Consider the following 19,358-nt stretch of genomic DNA (forward strand, 5'->3'; position numbering starts at 1 on the left):
GAACAGAGGCCGCCATTGGGCCGAATTGAAGCTCGCCATCCTCCATGACGTCGTCCAACTGGATCAGATCGCGGATGTCGGCCAAAGGCTCGTAGTCAAAATATTCGGCCGCGGATCCAAATTGACCACGTGCATTGAGCGGCCCGAAGTTTGGGCGTGTTCCAAGACTTTGGAGCAATACCGCGATTTCCCACTGCCCGCCGGACCCAATACGATCTGTCCATACCGCGGCATGAGGCCAGACTCTGGCTGACGAAGTTCACGGAGTCCACCCAGTTAGCGACGCCACTCAAGCTAACCGATTCCAATGGACGGGCGGACGCACGGTGCAAGATTCGCGTCTCTCCTTGCGAATTGCCAATGGATTTCTTCGCCTTCTTCTTCGGTCATCACTCAGTCATGCTGGTTGGTTGGCTTTTGTTTTCTCATGCTCCTTCTCCATATTGACAAAACAATGGGAATGGAAAGAGGTGACTGTGCTTTGTTTTCTGTCAGGTGACTGGCTGGTTTCATGACATTCAGCCTTCATTTAATTATTTCAAGGGTCGAGTTGGCGATGGGAATGAATCTATTTCTACCTCAGGTTAAATATAAGTCGCACCATTTATAGATACTATATAGAGTATGAAAGTTGGGCCATCATGCTCTCCCATATTCGTGATCATGTTTTCGTGGGTTTCCATTTTTAAACACTTGTCATGATGATCGGCTTGAAAAGTCTTTTTTGCATAAGCCGTAGTAGCATTTTCCAAGCTTTTTCATGCCATGGATTACCATGACTGCTATGCTCCTTCATAAGTCCTGCCTAAATTCTTATCGCCCTCACCCTGATGAAGTGAAAACGGGGGCGCGCAAGTTCTGCTCAGGAAATTGACCGTTGAGCTCCAGCCCTCCAACAAAATGGCGCATCGCCCAACCAAGCTACGTTCCACTGGAATCTAATTCACCCTCCCCAGTGGCTTAGTTTCAACCGATTTAACCCCAAGTCGAACTAGACACTTTTCACTCGGGCCCCAAACCTGAAAACCGAGCCTGTCCAAATCTTCAACCCGCTTACTTAGTCCAATCCGACTTTCCAACTTCCTTGCACACCTTTTCCCTTTGAGTGGGCCAAAACTTTGGGTTTTGTCAAACGTCAGAGGCCTAAGAACGGTACCGTTCGCCACATCGAAGCTGGACGTCCTCGCCACTTGGTGGGCTTTCATGGCTTAATCCGGGTGGATCGATTGCCAGCATGGCCACGGACACGCCAACGCCTCCGGTGGATCAACCCCCGTGCGCCTTTTTCGATCCCGAGCCCAGTCCAAGTAGCTCCTCGGAAGCGATGGTGTCTTCCGAAGAGGCGTGGGCCCTCTTGAGTCCCGTTCAAGCGCATTTGAGTCGATATCACGCCCCATTGGTGTGTCTGGCCGGGCAAAGTCCGGCCATCTTTGCCCATCGACCTTTTCTGTCCTTGGTTCACGGGGCTTGGTTCGATCAATTTCTCAAAGATCAGGCCCCCGTCAAGGTGAATATCTTCGCTCTCAGTGCCGAGGAATGGGTCCTTCAAAGGCTGACCTTTAACCGCCGGATTCTGGCTGAGGTTCGATTAGACTGGCAAGAGACGTGGCCGTCGCGATTGGACGCCATTCTGGCTGAGTGGCTTGATCCGACGTCAGATATTCGCGTTTGTCCCGGATTTGCGGCTCGCCACCAACCTCATCTGTTTGAAAAGCTCCGAAAAGTGGACATTCCGTGTATGAACATTGAAACTTTTGCTAAAAGACACGGTGTATCGTGCTCGGACGTGTCAGTACGTCATTGAAAAGGCGCGCATGCTGATCGGCTTCAATGTCCGGCTTGCTTTGAGTTTCACGCCCACTTGGAGGCCAAGTATGCCAACCTGACTAATACTGGGATCGAGCCAGAGTCCAAATTGGCCGATGACGAAAGTTCGGATCCCACCCGTCCAAACGAGGCCGCGGACGACCCCGAAAACTGGCGCTCACGAAGCCAAATCGATTGACTTGGAACTAGAAGAAGCTCAGCCGAAGGAGCTCACCACGTCAATTAAACTTGAGGACCGCGAAATCCACCAGGAACTGCCGCACCCATCTTCGTTGGTAGAATACGAACATGATATTTTTCAGCGACTGAGGCTGATTTGTGAAAGAATATTTCATGGTTTTAGGAACCGGAGGACGATTCGCTGGCCTTAAAGGATGACCCTCAAAATGAGGACTCTGAATCCCAAGGTGGGGTTCGTTTGAGACGGGGTAAGAAACGCGCCTCTTCGACGCGATTCAAGGAGCAAATGGCCCAAATTGTCAAACGGAACGGGGCCGCCCGCCCACTATTACCGATCCTGTGACTTGTACCGATTGCGGTGAGACGTTCACGGTTCTCAAAGACTTTCGACTTCATTGTGTGAGTGCTGATTCTCAAAATTATTGATCAGGTGGGTTTGGAGCATGACACTTTTTTCCCATTGATTCCAGCAGAGCACGCCAATAAGCTTCCATGTGAATTCCCGGACTGTTCACGACGGCTAAAAAACTCGAGAATTGGATATCCACATGAGGAAACACCGAGGGGAAAAACCTTTTGCCTGCTCGGAATGTGATAAAGCCTACCTCTCCCGACAAGATTTGCGCACGCATATGCGGTCGCATACTGGTAAGTAAAACTCTTCTCGCGTTGCGTGAAAATCCTCGAAGGGTCGCGTCTGGCGAATAGCTAAATCGAGTAAAGTGCGGGGGGAGAGAGGTTGGCCAAGCTCGTAGTGAACACCTCCTCGTTCTGTTAGGCGTGCGTCCGTTCTCCTGTCAGGAATGTCCCAAACGATTTGCCCGCCACCAACAATTCAAGATTCACATGACGGTTCACACCGGTGAGAAGGCCTTTCTCTGTCCGGAATGTGGTGGAGCATTCGGCTCCGATTCCAGCTAATCGATCACCGGAAACGAAAACATTTCGAGATCCGCGATTACAAATGTGATATTTTGCCCAAAGGGGTTCTTCACACGCCAAGAGAAGGCTCCCATATGCGAACTCACACCGGTGACAAGCCTTTTCCTTGCAACGTGAGGTGGATTTTGATACGCTCGTTTCCTCACTGACCAACAACCCAAATGGTTCTTTTTACTCGTTATAGAAATGTGGAAAGACTTTCTCACGTGAACATCACCTGAGCGGCACATGAAAGGAGTCCATTATGGAGACAAGCAGAAGCAATACTTTTATCGGAAAAGTGAGACGCCCACGGTTCAACCACCTTCCCTCAAAGAGAATTCGGGAAAGGGTACTCGACGATGAAGATGGTCGAAGCTCTCGAGGACAACGGCACCGTTCTTTATTGCACGGATGAGAGCGGCAATACCGTAATACTACAGCACGTCACCAAAAGGATCGGATAACGAACACTATATTGTCGCTGAACAATCCGACAACAGCGTTAGAGATGGTGAGACAGGCCCATTTTTGGACGTCAATCTAATAATAAACGATTGTCTTATGCTATTTTTTTCAGCCTCCACTGCATCTCGTGAGGACTCATCTGTTTTCATTCAAAAACTCCCGAAGAAGACAAAGCCGAACGAAACTGGACGGTTTAACAACCGCCTTGTCTGGAGCGGCGGCTTCGTCACTTTAGCTTTGTCTCAGGTAGGGCGCAGCAAAGAAGGGATCAAGCATGGAGAAGAAAACGCCGCGGAAAATTCAGAAACGGAACTTTTACACAACACAATCTTCATATCTGAGGACTCGGTGGTGGAGATCCCGGGACAAGAGGGCAGCTATATATTTGTGACCACAGATGAAGGCGACGAATCCAGCACCCGTCTCATTCCAGTAGAGCTTCCTCAACATGATTCTGCCACGTCTTCGAGTGTGGGAGGAGACCCATCTCAAAAGCAAATATTATGAGTCGTTGTTAAAGGAGAGCTTCACATTCACTGGTTTTTGGTGCCAATAAAATAACTACCAGCGGACATAATACTCTTTGATTTAGATAATAAGGAGACAAAATGCTGTCTACAATTACCAATATTTTTAAGAAAGAGGCGCAATTGCTCTTCCATTTCAGGTGAGAGGCCCTATCATTGCGCGGCTTGTGGAAAGATTTGGACGACTCTCTGCCTAGCGGATTCACAAAAAGCTCCGTCCATGAAAAGATCAAAAGCTATTTGTGTCCAGAATGTGGAGCGCTTTTAAATCCAACTCGGCCTTAATAGATCACCGCAAGCGAGTCCATTTGTCAGTCAAACCACATCACTGCTCCTCTTGCCCTAAAGAGTTCTTCTCCAAGAAGGACTTCATCGAGCATGTGCGAACTCATACAGGCGAGAAGCATTCCAATGTCAAGTACGATCTCATGTTTATCACCTATGCAATCTGAATGAGTGCTAATTCATATATATCATGGTTGACCTTCTAGCTGTGTGGTAAATGCTTTGGGCGGCAGAACCACGTCAAAGCGCCATGTTCAGAGTGTTCATAGAGGAGTAAAATTCGAAGCGAAGAAAAAGCCAACGGTAATGGTCGAGAGCGAAATACCCACGACAATTTGCATTTACCACCACTCCAACGAGCTCAGCAAAAGCTTGACCTCAGAGGAAGCTGACGCTATCGAATTTGGAGAAGTGGTCGAGTTCATCATTTTCAAGGCTGACGTCACTCAATCGTTAATACCCGTCAGTTCGTTCAAAGCGAAGGCATTCAGAATCTAAAAACGTCTTAGAACCTTCCAAACAAGTAACCCGTCAGAGTCCTGTGATCTCACATTCCTACAATAATTTGAGCAAAATGAAGGAAAATATTTGTGGCGTATCTGTACTTCTTTCCATTTCAAAAACATAATTCAAGAGGAGGTGGTCTTTCTGGAATTCGCCCTAATTCAAATTCCTCGCCTTTTAACACAGCTAGCTCCTCTGGGCTGAACTGATCGAGTGGAGTGTACCGATAAGGATCGGTCATTTCAGGTAGCTTTTGGCCAAAAGGCCGTTGACCCACTTCCACCCCGACTGCAGCAAATAAACTCCAGCATTGTGGAGTTGGCACTTTGGATAGGAATGGATTGGTGGAGCAGCTCCTCCAATAGATCTACTTGGAAGAGGAGGGGGAGGGTTTGAGAATGTGCTCTGATTTCCAATGCCTTGAGCAGTAGTTACAAAAGGAGAGGTACGTTCGAGGGGGCGTGTTTGCACCCTGGGGAGAGTTACAAAAGGAGATTGCGCGACGGACGGGCTAGAAAACGGATTGGCTGCCGTTTGAGGGCACTGGATCCTCCGCCAAATGGACTATTCGTTGATGGCGAGTTTGCCATCTGCCCACCAAACACCGATGGTCCTTGGTTCGAAATGGAGCTGCACTGAAGGTGACGACAGTTTTGATTGACCCTGATCAAGACACTCCCACTTGGATTAGAATTCTGGGGTTGTCCAAACGTAGTATTAGTCCCGGACATGGACTGTTGCATTGAGGTTGGGAGCTACCCCCGAAGATGCTCGACGTGTTGCAGGAGGCTGACCAAAGGGGTTTGACCAAAGGGCGATTTGGTACTCGATGTAAATGTCGAAGGGGATGCTTGGTTTTGATTAGCTCCTCCAAATATGGAGGATCCTGGAGATTGCGTTGTACTAGCTCCTCCAAAAATGGATGAAGAGCCATTTGGAATCCCTGAGGAGAATGGGCTTGGCGCACTTTGATTATTCGCGGTTGAACCACCACCAAATATCGCGGGCTTGCCCCCGGTTAGCGATGTTGATACCACCAACAAAAATAGAGTTGGAAGGCGTTGGCTGACCTCCTCCAAAAATGGAAGCGGCATTGCTTTGCGTGCCGCCAAAGGGTTGTTGGTTGGTTCGGTTTTGGAAAATGTGGAAGAGTTCGCGGTAGTGGCACTGCCCCGAAGATGCTCCCGACATTGGCCGCGGCATTGAACACATTTGATCCCGGTGGTAAAACCACCTTTTTTTGGCATAAAGTCTCCGAAGAATGCCCTTGATCTCTTCACTCGGTTTGCGAGGGCTTTTCGTTTCAGAGCATAACTGCCAGCAGCTCTTGGAACTTTTGTTGATATGCTTGACTTGTATTGGAGTCTCGACTGGCGTATGCCTCAAACCGCATCTCTTCGGGACTGATGTCATCAATGTCTGGAAAGCAATGGATTCCTTGGCGGGAGCATAGCACGAAAACACCCATTGATGTCCCTTCTCCCATGTCTCCATGTCCAGTTCCACGGTTTTCACCAACGTATTGGTCATGTCCTCACTTGAACGGTTGGGTGCGGGATGCGCGAAGCGGCATTGATTGCCGAACGAGCATCGGCCTGTTGATAGTAGTAGCAAATGGTCATCCTAGAAGTGGTAATATTTAGACATTAAAACGAATCGATGGCAGGAGACAAAAGTTCCTCGACAAATACGATTGAGGATCGCTTGAATTATATTTCAGTCAAACTTGGGCAATCCCCACTGTTCAGGCAGAAATGCCACATTTGGGATGAGCTGATTCGGCTTGACCTCAGCGGATTCGACGGAAGACACTTGTACCACATTCATTTTGGCTCTTTGGGCTGCCAGCACACCAAAGGTGCATCCTCAAGAACAAGGACTTCTTGCGGGTGATATATCTTTGCGATGGAATTGTCCAGCGCTTTCAAAAAGATCTCAGGATGAGGTTGCTCTCTTTCACTTGATCGCCAGTCACCACATGATGGAACACTTTCCCAAAGAGCTCACCATGGAGCTGCGTCTTGATGGTGTAGTGTCGAATGTGACTGCTTGTCGCAATGGCCATGGGCACATTGTTTTTTCGCAAGTGAACCAAAAGCCGTTGAACTCCGGCATAATTTCACTTTTAGGGAACATCTGGTCCAGGATCTCTTCCCGCTCGCGAATAAATTCTTCCGGATCCAAGCGGCCTTTTAAGCCGTAGTGATCAATCATCACATTGGCCGCGTCCAATGATTTTCGACCATCATTTTGGCTTTCACGTCATAGGTGAACTTAATCTCAAAGCGGTCCAGGATTTGTTGCTGGGCTAAACTGTACCATCGTTCCGTGTCCAAGATCAAGCCATCCATATCAAAGATGACACATTTGATGGCGCCAGAATTTTTAATTGACACGGTAGTGAAGGCTGCCAGGCCATCAATTTCTGACGAAGCATTCACACTGGCAAGCCCTCCACGGCCGTGGGTGAGCCATTTAAGCCTGTGATATATTTGCCATAGCCGGATGATCCATGGAAAATGCGCCCGCCATTTGCAAGGCGCTTCCATCCTCGATCATCTCTTGAATGGCCTCATCGCCAAGGGTAGGAAAAACAACGAGCTCACCTCGACACACTTTATTGGAGGCCAAGGTCAGGTCACGTAACAAATGCCATTGATGCAAAAAACGGGTTCGGACGGATGATCGCGATAGTTTTGCAGAAACGCCCGCGCTTCTATATCGGACGTGGGTTTTTCCAAAGCTTGGCCTCGGTATTTGACCACCATATCGCAAGTGATCAAGATCTGGGCACCCACCAACTCAGCCTCCTTGTTGGCCAAATCCAGTCCATTTTGGCCTCGGCCACCTTTTGACACATGGCCTCGGGCTCGAGTCACGCCCAATGCTCTTTCATCCACTTCGGGCGTGAGGAAAGCCACCGCTTGAGAATAGAACAAATCCGGAAAGTGCAAGCGCATCAGATTCCGACGAAATGGAGACGAGGAGGCCAGAATCACGGCGGGCGGAGCGGGTGGAGCGGGAGGCCTGTCATTCTGGGCGTAGACGGTTCATAGCCATGGATTCGAGTGGATGGGAACAGCAATTTGACCAATTTCGTGGTCATAGTGCCAGTGTCTACTAATGGCAATGACCGTTAGTTTGTTTAAGGTCCACAGAAATTGGTTGGGCTGCTTCAGTGGTGGCGCCAGTCAATGGTCTTCTTCTTCTTGAAGCGAGCCTGTCCTGAAGGGCCCTCTTTTCTTTAGGGTCGATCGGTCGAATGCAGGGTCGCGTGAGAGTGGGAAATTGGGACAGAAGGATGGATCTTGGAGCATACACCACTGTACTTGGTTGGGTGGGTTCATGCTCTTAGAGAGATTGAGCACGAACGGTAACATGATCAACGTCAACACGCAACAATCGTTGGGCACAGGGTTGCGATTCACTCGACTATCATAGTTAATGTGGGAGGTATTGAAATATTCATTGTTTATCTCAGGCGGCTTATCGCTTAGATATCCCTAGTGCTACATCCTGTTTTTTCCTAATAACAACAACTAAGCTAAAATTTTCACTAACAACTTCTTGTTTACAAAAGGCCAACGTTCAAACGTTTGATGAATGTTCCACATGAATGGATTGACCTTCCTGCCGTGCCTTATTCGTTCACTGGACGAGCTAAGATGATGATAGTTAACTACTTGTCCTTCTTGTCCTTACTTAGAGGATGAACGGATGAGTTAATCGGGATTTTAGTATTTTTACATACATGTGGTAAGGTTCAAATTTGATAATGACAGATGTGAAGTATTGGAGAACATCCAAATAATATTGTTTGGTCATTATTGAGTGCGGTTAATCGAATGAATTCCCAACTCGACCGATGCAATGAAGATTGAAGTGCATTGAGAAACTTTGGGTCTAACAAGAATCACTTCCATTCTGGCCAACGTTTTACATTGGTTCCAAGGTATTGTAAAGCGCCCAGGGTTATAGTTATGAATGAAATTCCGGAATTGAACTGTCAGATTCAGTTCACTTTCAGACTGCGTGGCTATTTCGCAGATGTTTAGGCGATGGGGTGTTCTGTCTGGAATTCCTGCTCGAGAACATGAATTGGTTGGAGGACATCTTGACCGAGGTCGAGGACGATTACATTCTGTTTGATTGTCCCGGCCAAATCGAGTTGTACACCCATCTCCCCGTCATGAAACAACTCACCCAAGCTTTGCTCAGCTGGAATTTCCGGTTGTGCGCCGTGTTTCTGCTCGATTCGCATTTCATGATTGACGGGGGCAAGTTCATCTCGGGCAGCACCTTGGCCTTGACCATCATGACCAACTTGGAGCTGCCCCACGTCAATGTTCTCAGCAAAGTGGATCTGCTGAGTAGTCAGACCAAGAAGCAGTTGGACGTGTTTCTCAACCTTGACATCCGAGAGCTCCAATCCATGGGCGGTCAGGCCAGCCGGCACGAGGCCAAATATGCCCGACTTACTCACGCCTTGGGGCGGGTCCTGGAGGATTACAGTCTGATCCAGTTCTTTCCGTTGGATCAGAGCCACGAGACCAGTATGGCCGATCTGTTGCACGTCATTGACAACACCATTCAGTATGGCGAGGACGAGGATGTCAAGGCGGCGGATTTCAATGATGAAGATCCGCCCGATGACGACACTGCTGATGACTGACTAACTCATGAAGGGCAGGACATGCATCCACCCAAGCCGCCAGCCATTCCATAAATAAATGAACCTCTGTCTTGAAAATCACGGCTTAACGTAACTCGGCCGCCCTTTTATCTCATTACAGATGGGTTTGACTGAGGTGGTGTCCGGACTCTCGGATAACCCTTATTTTGGCGCTGGCTTCGGCCTTTTCGGGTTAGGAGCGGTCACGGCCATGGCTCGTAAGGGCTCCCAAGTCGGAATGATTATGTTCCGACGCCATTGCATGACCACCGTGGAAGTCACGTGCAAGGATAAGAGTTACAATTGGTTGCTGCAATGGATCACCAGTCGTGGGGCTCGGCGAACCCAACATTTGAGTGTGGACACGAGCTTTGTCGAGTCGGACTCGGGGAAAATCACCACCAAGTACGACTTCCAGCCCAGTGTCGGCATTCACCTCATGAACTATCAGAACGTGTGGATTCGAGTCGAACGAACCCGCGAGCAACGCATGATGGACCCGTGGGAGACGATTCAATTGACCACCTTGGGCAATCACAAGGCCCTTTTCGCCTCCATGTTGGAAGAGGCTCGAGAAATGGTCATGGCGGAACATCGAGGCAAGACCGTGATGTACACGGTCTTAGGCACGGAATGGCGGCAATTCGGCCTGCCACGTCAACGGCGACCCATCGAGTCCGTGGTCTTGGATGCCAACGTGAGTCGAGATCTGGTTCAGGACGTGCGGGAGTTTCTGGATTCCTCGGATTGGTATCGCCAACGCGGCATTCCGTATCGACGAGGCTATCTATTGCACGGACCCCCCGGATGCGGGAAGTCATCGTTTATTAGTGCATTGGCCGGGGAACTTGAATTCTCCATCGCCGTGTTGAATCTGTCGGATCGATCCATGTCGGATGATAGACTCAATTATCGCTTGGCCGATGCGCCCACGAACTCGATCATCTTGTTGGAAGATATTGATGCCGCATTTGTGAACCGAGAGACGAATCCACAACTCGAAGCGGCCTACCAAGGGCTCAATCGCGTGACTTTCAGCGGTTTACTCAACGCCATTGATGGTGTCACTTCCTCGGAAGGAAGGGTCATCTTCATGACCACGAACTATTTAGACCGGCTCGATCCCGCCTTGATCCGACCCGGTCGAGTGGATTTGAAACAATACATCGGACATTGCTCGGAAAGCCAATTACTCGAAATGTTCGACCGGTTCTACCCGGATGCCAAAGCCGGTCAAGCGGCAGAATTTGCCCACAGTGTGGCTAGTGAAAACGTGGACGTGAGTGCGGCGCAAGTACAAGGCTACTTTATGTTCTTCAAAAATGATCCGAACTTGGCCCTCTCGAACGCCTGGAGACTGACGCGATCCACTCAATAAACACCTCTAGCGTATAGACATGTTCATAAATTTAATTATTCATTCAGTGAATTCAATACAAACCAGTTCGGTCAAACATTGCTCTTGTAGATTTTCATCGTGTTGTCCGCACCCCCACTCACCACCATGTCTTTCTCACTCCAGTCACAACATAATATGCGGTCCTCGTGGCCTTTCATGTCGTAGAGAGGTGTGACGCAGGATCGCCGATCCCACATTTTGACCACGGTGTCGTGACCTCCGGAAATGAAGAGATCTTCGCGTTCTTGGCACCAGTCCACACAGGTGACCCAACCGTCATGCGACGTGAACTGGTTCTTGACGAGCACGCCGTCCTTGGAGCGCGGGTCATACAAGCGAATCGCGCGATCCGCCGAGCACGTGAGAATGGTGCGATTGAGCGGCGAGTAAGACAATCCGAAAAAGGACTTATTCCCCACCAACTCAGTCTTCATGCCGCGCATTTCAAAATCCCAAATCTTAAGCGTGTGATCCCACGACGAGGTACACACCTCGTTGTCCTCGGTCCAAGCCACGCCGGAAATGCCCTCTTTATGCCCGCCCAAAGTCACCAGCGGTGTGCGACTCAAGGTTTTGTGCGAGGTTCGGGCTTTCTTCTTCTCGGATTCACCGCCCGAACCGTTGGTCAACGCTTCATGACTCCCGCCGTTCTCGTCCGGACTTTGCAGTTTGGCGCTCCAGATCTTCAAATGCGTGTCGAAGGAACCCGAGGCCAGCAACGTGCGCGATCGGTCCACGGCCAGACAATCCACACTGCGCTCGTGTCCGCGACACACGTTCATGACATCAATGGCGCGGGTGCGGGCGTTCCATTGGTACAGCATGACAGTCTGATCGTGGGAGCTGGAGGCAAACACGCCCTGATCCTCGTCCAAACTAATCCAGACCACATCTCGGGCGGGTCCGTCGTGTCCGGGGATGGTGAGCAGCTTGTGTCCGTCGTAAAAGAGGGCGATCGTGTTGTCGTAGCAGGCGGTGAGCACGTGCCCGTCCAAAGCCGACACGCCCGACACCCAATCGTCGTGGTTGACATCTTGATCGGGGGCGGGGGGTGGGTTACGGGCGAAATAGTGGATCTCGAGGACGCTCTCGGGCGTGACACCCTCGTGCGATTGCACAAAACCCGCCAAGGAGGTGCGCAGAAAGTCGCCGCGAAGGACAAACTCAAAGGATTGATCGGACCAGGTGGGTGGAGCCTCGTCGATGGAATCGTGGCTTTCGGCTAGCAGACGTTTCAGCAACTGCTCCAGACCCGACGCGTCCAAGGCCAAGGGCACCGTGAACGTGGTCGAGGGCACGGCCAACGACTCGTCCGAGGCGATGAACTTAACCTGGATTTGCGCGGATTTATCCTCCGTCATGGCCGTCATGGTGGATGCGCGTGACGTGTGGATGGAATCAGATGGAATGGGTGGTCGGAAGCAAGATCGACGGTGGCCAGTACCGAATGTAAGGATCGGATGGGACGTCTTCCTTCGCCTTCTTTCCTCTTTCCAGCTCTCACTTCTCGTTTCACGTGTGCCTTTGTTTTGTTGTGGCATTGGCTTTGGGCTTGGACGGAACTCTTTACAGGTCTCAATTTGGCGCAACCTCTTCAGGGGCGAATTTTTTTAGAAGCGAATTACCTCAGCAGCGAATTACCTCAGCAGTATTACCTCATCCACTAGTGGTGAGCAGATGCTCGTTTTGGTTAACGTTCAAGCCTTAACTCCGGGGTAAGAGGGGTTAAAAAACGGGCCATTGACTGTGAAGATCTTTCGATTTAGTCATAGAGTCGGCCTCTATGACTTCGTACCAAGAACCACTGTACTGTCCGTATATGCTTGACGTACTTGCTTTAACCTAAGCTAGGGATTCTTTATGAAGTCAAGTCAGGATCTTTGCTCTATCATAAAGATTATTTATAGAGCCCTCTCAGGATCTTTAGTCTAAGATTAACATCGGAGAGTTCGTTTTTTCTCTACTTTAAATGCTGAAATACATCTTGCTTCTAACTAATGGCGCATTCTCTAACTTGTCGAGCCTGAAGGAAACATGTGGCTCTGAAAGTTGTTCTTAGCCCAGATTCAGTAGAAACTCACCTTTTCATGAAAAAGTGGATTTGCTAAATGTGCTACAATGGTTTTTATCTTACAAGGACCGGTTTTCAGCAATATAAAGTTCGCTTTCCGGCACGCAAAGCTCTCCAACATTTAAAGGAAACCAAACGTCACCATTAGAAATCTTATTTCATGGCGTTGTTCACGAGTGGTCGGAATCTAAGTTTCCAGCCACTCGTGAAGAAACTAGACATTCTCTATCGTCAAATTTGGCTTTGAGGGAAATTATACCTTGAAAACCGGTTCTTGTGAAAGAAAACTGCATTCAATAACGGCAGCGTTCTTTGCATACAGTTTATTCAAGTTCAGATCTCAAAAGTTGATGGTCGACACCTTGACCATGTCGACTTTCTTTAAGCCTCACTTTTATCAACTCCACGCAAAGAAGGCCCCCGCAATTGAGTCAATAGTTATTCTTCCCATTCTTTACCTGTCAAAACTGACGGTTTCAAAATCAGACTTGAAGATGTGAGTGAAACATATGGCCGTTGTTTTCTGCTCCCCCACTCTTCCTTCAAACATGATATTTCTTTTAATCTTTTTTTTTTAATCGAAAGTAAGTGGGAAAAAATGTAAGGATGAGCTTTTCAAACGACGAATAAAACCACCCTGAAAAAATTCCTTGGCATAATTCTGCAATTTCATAATTAGTCCTCATTAGAGGGCTCTAGTCCTTATCGGTTGCAAAGAAATCTTGGTATTTTGACAGTAACAATACCAATTCCTAAAAAGTTGCTCGTTTTTGTATGTAGGAATTTTTAATGCATTTGAGAAATCTTGAAGCCTAAAAAACATAAAAAAGTAGAAGAGCTACATTAAGCTCTCCAAAAATCCTCTCTTTATCAATCATGAAAAAAATCTAGGGGTGGTTAGAGGCTGTAAAGGTGGCCTTAATTTCCCTGTGAGTGCTAACCAAAACTTTCCGTACACCTCGTGTGTCCATGATATCTATCCAATCCTTAAACAATAAAATAGACCGAAATGCCAAGGAGGACGCCAATCGTGGGAAGATTGGTAAACGTTATTCTCCACCGATTACTTGGCGGTGCTACTTTTTTAAATCTTAACCTGACCTAATCAAACCTAATCTAACCTTACGTAACCTAACCTAACCTAACACGATATTGATAACCCTTAAAGTCTCTATCTAAACCTTTTAACATTTTGCCATAAATTTAAAAATGAGCACCGCCAACTAATCGGTGGAGAATAACGTTTATCTGCGAAGATTGGCCTCTCAGTGCTGCAAAAATTTAAAGTCAGTCCATGTTCTCGTACGTAGGCAGCCAGTGAAACTGCAATTTCGCAGTATGCAGCCTCTGATGCTGTGCTGCTCAGCCAGTCCTCTGGGATAGCACTGATCAAGGACTTTTAGAAATACGGACTGTTAACGAACGAGCCTCCCGCCAAATCGGCCTGGATCCATGGCCACTCTGAGCCACTTTTCGAATCAAAGTAATAAAATAAGGAATGTAAATCTTTTCGATAGAACGCCCGTCATTTTTATGTTTATTACTCGCAAAATAGTTAGTTTCAAAGTTATATTGTCAAAATCTTATGTAGCTGACCCAGTGCAGGCCGAAAATTCAAATTTTAGCTAGTGCTTGCGACATAACTTTGGATCTTTCTCCTGATTTCCCTAAGAATATTTTCGGGCTCAAACTTGGTCAAATTCATTTATTCAACAATATCTTGTGGTCGGATTTAGGATATAAGAATGTTTTGCTTCCGTCGGCAGCCCACATCTACGATACCCTGCTAGTGTACTCGTCTCCTCCTCCTCTACTCTACCCATATGCAGGCACAGGATTGTGTGTGACTGACTGCCTTCTCAATTCAGCGTGCGGTGACTGACGACTGACAGATAGAGGGAATCGCCCGCAGAAGCTGTAGACCTTGCTCAAAACAGATCAAGCTCCATCAAGAAGTGGGTGTGCTCGACTCCGACTGAACGGGTGACATCATGGTCCATTGGCCCGAGTTAGAGCAAGAGCCCTATGATCCCGAGGAGTTCGTGGAGCGCTTGGCTTGGCGCACCACGGGACAAGGCGTACCCGTCTCCGGCGGGGCCGCCATGAGCCGAGCCATTAACGGCCATGTCCCGGGTGTGGAACCCTTCGACGAGAGCTCACTCCAACTCCACGACGCCTTCGTTCAAGCCATCAAGGACCTGACCCTGATGCACGAGACGCAAACCAAGAAATGCCAGTTGCTCGAACAAGTACGCCCATTTTGAAGCACGCCCCGTTCTCCCCTCATGAGTTTTTTTGATTGCGAACCGCTGGATGAGTTAGGCTATATTTTTCTAGAAATGTCGGGAAGAGGAGCAAGCCCATTGGCGCCGAGTGGCCTCTCTGATTGAGCGGAATCGGTCGGCGGCTTTTACTTACAAGTCCTTGGACGAGAAGATCACGTCCGTGGCCACCAAAGTGGTGCACCTGGGGGATCAATTGGAATCGGTGAACACACCCCGAGCTCGCGATGTCGAGGCTCTGAAGCTCATGAAGCACTTTGACGAGTTCTTGGGCGGGGAAGCCAACCTCTCGCCTGTGTTCAATGACAAGTAAGGAGCGGATGGGATTGATTCATTTCCACGCGTATTGGGTTGGATAAATAAACGGATGCGGGTTATTGCAGATCCCGATTGCACGAAGCGGCGGATATCATCTTGAAATTGCAATTGATCGCCCAGGAATTGCCGCGCAAGAAAAAGTTCACCATGGCCATCGAAGGGATTGAGACTAAATACTCGGAGATCGAGCGGACTTTGAGCGAAGAATTCGCCAAATCACATCGATCTGACGACATCACTCGTATGAAGGATTATGCGCTACTCCTGTCCAATTTCAATGGCTACAATCGCTGTATCGACGACTTTATTGAACACATCCAGTTGCAACAATACCGGGGCAAGGATATCTTCCGAGATATTGTTCCCTTATGTCAATCCAGTTGGGACTTGATCCGTCAAGTGAGTTAGATAAATTCTTGCTCTTAGTTATCACTTGTTTCTATTCCTTTGAGGCTTGTTCACAGGTATTTCCAAACCCAGAGCAAGTCATGTCCAAGTTCGTGTTAAACATCTACCATCATAAATTAAACGAGTACATTGCCAACAACTTGACGGATACTAGTAACATGGAAGCGTACTTGAAGAAATTGAACAATTTATTCGACGACACCATGAAACTCACGGCCAATCTGGCGCCTTATAACTTTGGAACGGATCATCAATTCTTGAGCAACTTGACCAAGAAAATCTTTCAAACCTACTTGGCTTCTTACATCACCAACGAGGTCCGATATCTGAATGAGAAATGCACCATCATCCTCCAGCGGTATTACCAGAGCTTAGGCCATCAGAAGAAGCAATTGTCCACGGGAACAGAAAAACTCAACGACTTGAAACGGGATATTCAAGGCTTGATTGCCAGCAAGGCCAACATCAACCTGGACACATCCGTCTCATATGGTGGGGAAACGTTTCTCAGTGAAGAGGTGGCCATTAACATTCTTCAACTGACGAAATCCGCCTTCAAACGGTGCAAGAGCCTTTCGAACGAGGGAGACTTGTCCTCGAATGCCCTCGAGATCTTGGGTATCCTCATAAGTTACTTACTCCATGAGCATATCGACTACGCCGTCGAATTGGGAGTCCAAGGGATCCCCATGCCAGAAGTCAAGACCATTCCCGAGCTCTATTTCTTCGACGTGATCGGTCAAACCAACACCATGATTCACTTGTTGGAAAAGCAGTTGAGCGATAGTGTGATCCCCTTGGTGGAGAATACGTCCAAACACCAGGATTGTATCGATTTGAAGCGGGCGGAGCTGCGAAAGATCGAGGCCAAATTGGATGTAGGCTTAGATCGGAGTCTAAGCTCGATTGTGGGCTGGGTCAAGACGATTCTCCAACAAGAGCAACGCAAGTCCGATTTCAATCCCGCGCCCAATGAGACGGAGTTGGCCACCACATCGCCGGCTTGCCTCCGGGCGATCAAGTTCATCAACCACCAAACCACTAAGATCCGAGACACATTGGATGGCAAAAACATCGAGTCCGTTCTTATGGAATTGGGCACGAGGCTCCACCGAGTGGTGTATGAGCATTTAACCCAATTTCAGTTCAACAGCTCCGGAGCCATGGTCGTGATTTGCGATGTACAAGAGTACCGCAGATGTGCCGCCCAATTCAAGGTGGGCACGGTGAATGCTCTTTTTGATATCTTGCACGCCATGTGTAACCTATTGATTCTACCGCCCGAGAATCTCCTCGATGCCATTGAAGGGGATCAATTGGCCTCTTTGGACAAGACCATCATCGAAGGGTGGATTCAACTTCGCGCAGATTACCGACACGAGCGAATGCTTTTTAGGTAGACAATAAGGATCGCTTTTTTTTACATTGTTGGAGGTCTGTGTTATTGTATTTATCACTTGGTTATTGTCGCTCTAATAAATATACGGCAGGTTTTTGCTTGATATGAATAGGAGGCCAGGTCTGATAATTCAAGCTGATTCCGTCGTATTGTTGAACTGTTCCAATGATCTTGAAAGACGCCAGTAATCGCGACGAGCACTCGTTCACTTCGCGAATTAAGAAACTGAATTGGGCCAAATCGGCCTCCGTTACATTTTCCGTCTTACTATAAACCCAATGCTCATCGTGACCTTGCAAGAATCGGGAGATTCCCGTTTGACACGAAAACACATCCATATGAACCGCTAAATCTTGGTGAGGGGGCACAATGGACTGCATCAATCTCAACGCTTGACCGCCAGGATAGTTTGATTGCGACACTTGCAACATTAGTGTTGAGAAAGCCGCATTGGCCACGAAATGGCCGAAAACCGCCAATGCCAGGACTTTCCAGATCCAGGATCGAGACATGTTTCGCCAAATCCGTTGGCAAGCCACGGCTGCCGCCACATTCAAGACGGGAAATGTGTAAATGATGAATCGGAGCTCCTTGTGAGGCAGAAACGAGTAGAGGATCACAAATCCCAAGGCAGGAAACAGGATTCGAATGGTACGAGCATCCAACCGGAGTCCCAAGGGCACGAGAGGTACGGTGCAGCATAAGGCGCGAGGAATGGCAGAATAGAAGTACCACGCCCACGGCAATGTTCCCCAATTGTGACTCTTATTCAAGATAATATTGTAGTAGAGAACCTCGCCCTCCGGCCAAAGCGTGCGTTGCCAGAAGAAAGAATCCACGCCCACTGTCAAAGCCAGACAACCTACCAAGCACGGCACGCCATAAGCAATTAAACGAAGTATGGAGATCTTGCCAAAGGCCACGTCCATAAGCACATACAAGCCTAGGAAGAGAACGACTTCCCCGCGGAAAATAAGCACAGCGATTGCGGAGAAGGCGATGAACTGGAACTGGCGCTTGTTCAACCAAGCGGCCAAGGCTTGTAGGACAAAAATCAAGGCAAACGTGTTGGGCAGCGTTCGACTCGAGTAGAACATGAAGTGGAACTGGGTAATCGTGAGCAACGAGTGGAACACGCCCACCTGGCGGCCAAAAATGTGGCTGACGGCCCTCCGAAAGCGTTGAAGACTCAAAAGCACTAACAGGCTTAGCACCCCTCGAACTGTAATAAATGAATAATCCATCAATCCTGAAAAGCCGTTCCCTTCTTTTCGGTCAGCCTACCAATGAGTTGGCAGGCAAACTTGTCGAATGCAAATGGGAAAATCATGGCCAATTTGGCCAATGGATACGAGAGCGTTGAAACCAAAAGTGGTCCTAAGAAAGTTCGCGGAACCACGCCGGGAAATTGGTGGTGGTCGTATCGGTCCAAGTTCGAGCCATGGAATAAGATATCATGACACGCTTGGAGGTTGAATGACTCTTCGACTTTAGTCAGCGGGCACATCCAAAGTTCGAATAGCCCGAGGAGCAAAGGCAAGACGTTCTCCAAGAGCCCGAGCATCCTGAGAGTCGAATGCGGTTTCGAAAGGTCGCAGACAAGGTTGGGAAGGGGCAACCTTCCCCACTATCTCAGTTCTGAATGCACACGTGAATTGTTGATAAACAAATGGACGAACAGCGTGACAAGAAAATACGGCACATGGGGAAAACCATGGGGGTCTCAATTGAGCCGTTGTCCCGTTGAAACGGTGTACCGTTCGTTGGCCATGGGAAAACGTATTTCTCCAGATTGTTTTCGGAATCAATACACATCATTAACCCATGAATAAGGTTGTTTCTTAAGATGGCAAAAGGTAAAGAAGTAGATGTTGGAAATCTTAATGCTTTTTTCAGCATCAAACGCTTTCTCCTCCTTTTGAATCGAAATCTGTCTATTGCTCTCTACTTTCTCCTCAAAACTAGATTTTTCAAACTATTGTCCGCTAAATCTTAATGCCTGGCACTTCGCCCTCATTTTCAAATTTAAAAACAGCAATAAATATGCTGATAAAAAAGAAGCAACCAAGAAACTAGGTGCTAAGAAAAATCCACACG

The 19,358-nt window shown here is 48.3% G+C and overlaps 7 protein-coding genes across 7 annotated transcripts; 4 read left to right on the forward strand and 3 right to left on the reverse strand.

The window, feature by feature from the left end:
- The first annotated feature begins 2,488 nt into the window (after positions 1–2,488).
- LOC131888819 (protein krueppel-like) lies at positions 2,489–2,973 on the forward strand. Its single transcript, XM_059237755.1, has 2 exons — positions 2,489–2,655; positions 2,786–2,973. The coding sequence occupies exons 1-2, from the start codon at positions 2,556–2,558 to the stop codon at positions 2,926–2,928; spliced, it is 243 nt and encodes an 80-aa protein (XP_059093738.1). The 5' UTR covers positions 2,489–2,555; the 3' UTR covers positions 2,929–2,973.
- Positions 2,974–7,345: 4,372 nt separating this feature from the next.
- LOC131889389 (7-methyl-GTP pyrophosphatase-like) lies at positions 7,346–8,092 on the reverse strand. Its single transcript, XM_059238478.1, has 2 exons — positions 8,042–8,092; positions 7,346–7,747 (listed from the first exon to the last, which is right to left on the reverse strand). The coding sequence occupies exons 1-2, from the start codon at positions 8,090–8,092 to the stop codon at positions 7,346–7,348; spliced, it is 453 nt and encodes a 150-aa protein (XP_059094461.1).
- A 713-nt stretch (positions 8,093–8,805) lies between these two features.
- Positions 8,806–9,384, forward strand: LOC131889395 (GPN-loop GTPase 3-like). The gene has a single exon (XM_059238485.1). The coding sequence runs from the start codon at positions 8,806–8,808 to the stop codon at positions 9,382–9,384; it is 579 nt and encodes a 192-aa protein (XP_059094468.1).
- Positions 9,385–9,511: 127 nt separating this feature from the next.
- On the forward strand, positions 9,512–10,906 carry LOC131888818 (mitochondrial chaperone BCS1-like; the record flags this gene model as incomplete). The annotated part of the gene is given in 1 exon segment (XM_059237754.1): positions 9,512–10,906. A coding segment is annotated over 1 exon segment (1,251 nt), but the record flags the coding sequence as incomplete, so codon positions are not given.
- On the reverse strand, positions 10,777–12,431 carry LOC131888815 (ribosome biogenesis protein WDR12 homolog). Its single transcript, XM_059237751.1, has one exon. It carries the CDS (start codon positions 12,322–12,324, stop codon positions 10,834–10,836), a length of 1,491 nt encoding a protein of 496 aa, XP_059093734.1. The 5' UTR covers positions 12,325–12,431; the 3' UTR covers positions 10,777–10,833.
- A 2,278-nt stretch (positions 12,432–14,709) lies between these two features.
- LOC131888812 (exocyst complex component 5-like) lies at positions 14,710–17,375 on the forward strand. The gene is made up of 4 exons (XM_059237748.1): positions 14,710–15,103; positions 15,192–15,445; positions 15,520–15,853; positions 15,919–17,375. The coding sequence occupies exons 1-4, from the start codon at positions 14,846–14,848 to the stop codon at positions 17,260–17,262; spliced, it is 2,190 nt and encodes a 729-aa protein (XP_059093731.1). The 5' UTR covers positions 14,710–14,845; the 3' UTR covers positions 17,263–17,375.
- Positions 16,123–18,921, reverse strand: LOC131888816 (dol-P-Man:Man(7)GlcNAc(2)-PP-Dol alpha-1,6-mannosyltransferase-like). The gene is made up of 2 exons (XM_059237752.1): positions 18,546–18,921; positions 16,123–18,483 (listed from the first exon to the last, which is right to left on the reverse strand). Exons 1-2 carry the CDS (start codon positions 18,823–18,825, stop codon positions 17,324–17,326), a joined length of 1,440 nt encoding a protein of 479 aa, XP_059093735.1. The 5' UTR covers positions 18,826–18,921; the 3' UTR covers positions 16,123–17,323.
- Positions 18,922–19,358: the final 437 nt, after the last annotated feature.

This window comes from Tigriopus californicus, chromosome 10 (assembly GCF_007210705.1).
Source record: "Tigriopus californicus strain San Diego chromosome 10, Tcal_SD_v2.1, whole genome shotgun sequence".
NCBI classification, from domain to species: Eukaryota; Metazoa; Arthropoda; class Copepoda; order Harpacticoida; family Harpacticidae; genus Tigriopus; species Tigriopus californicus.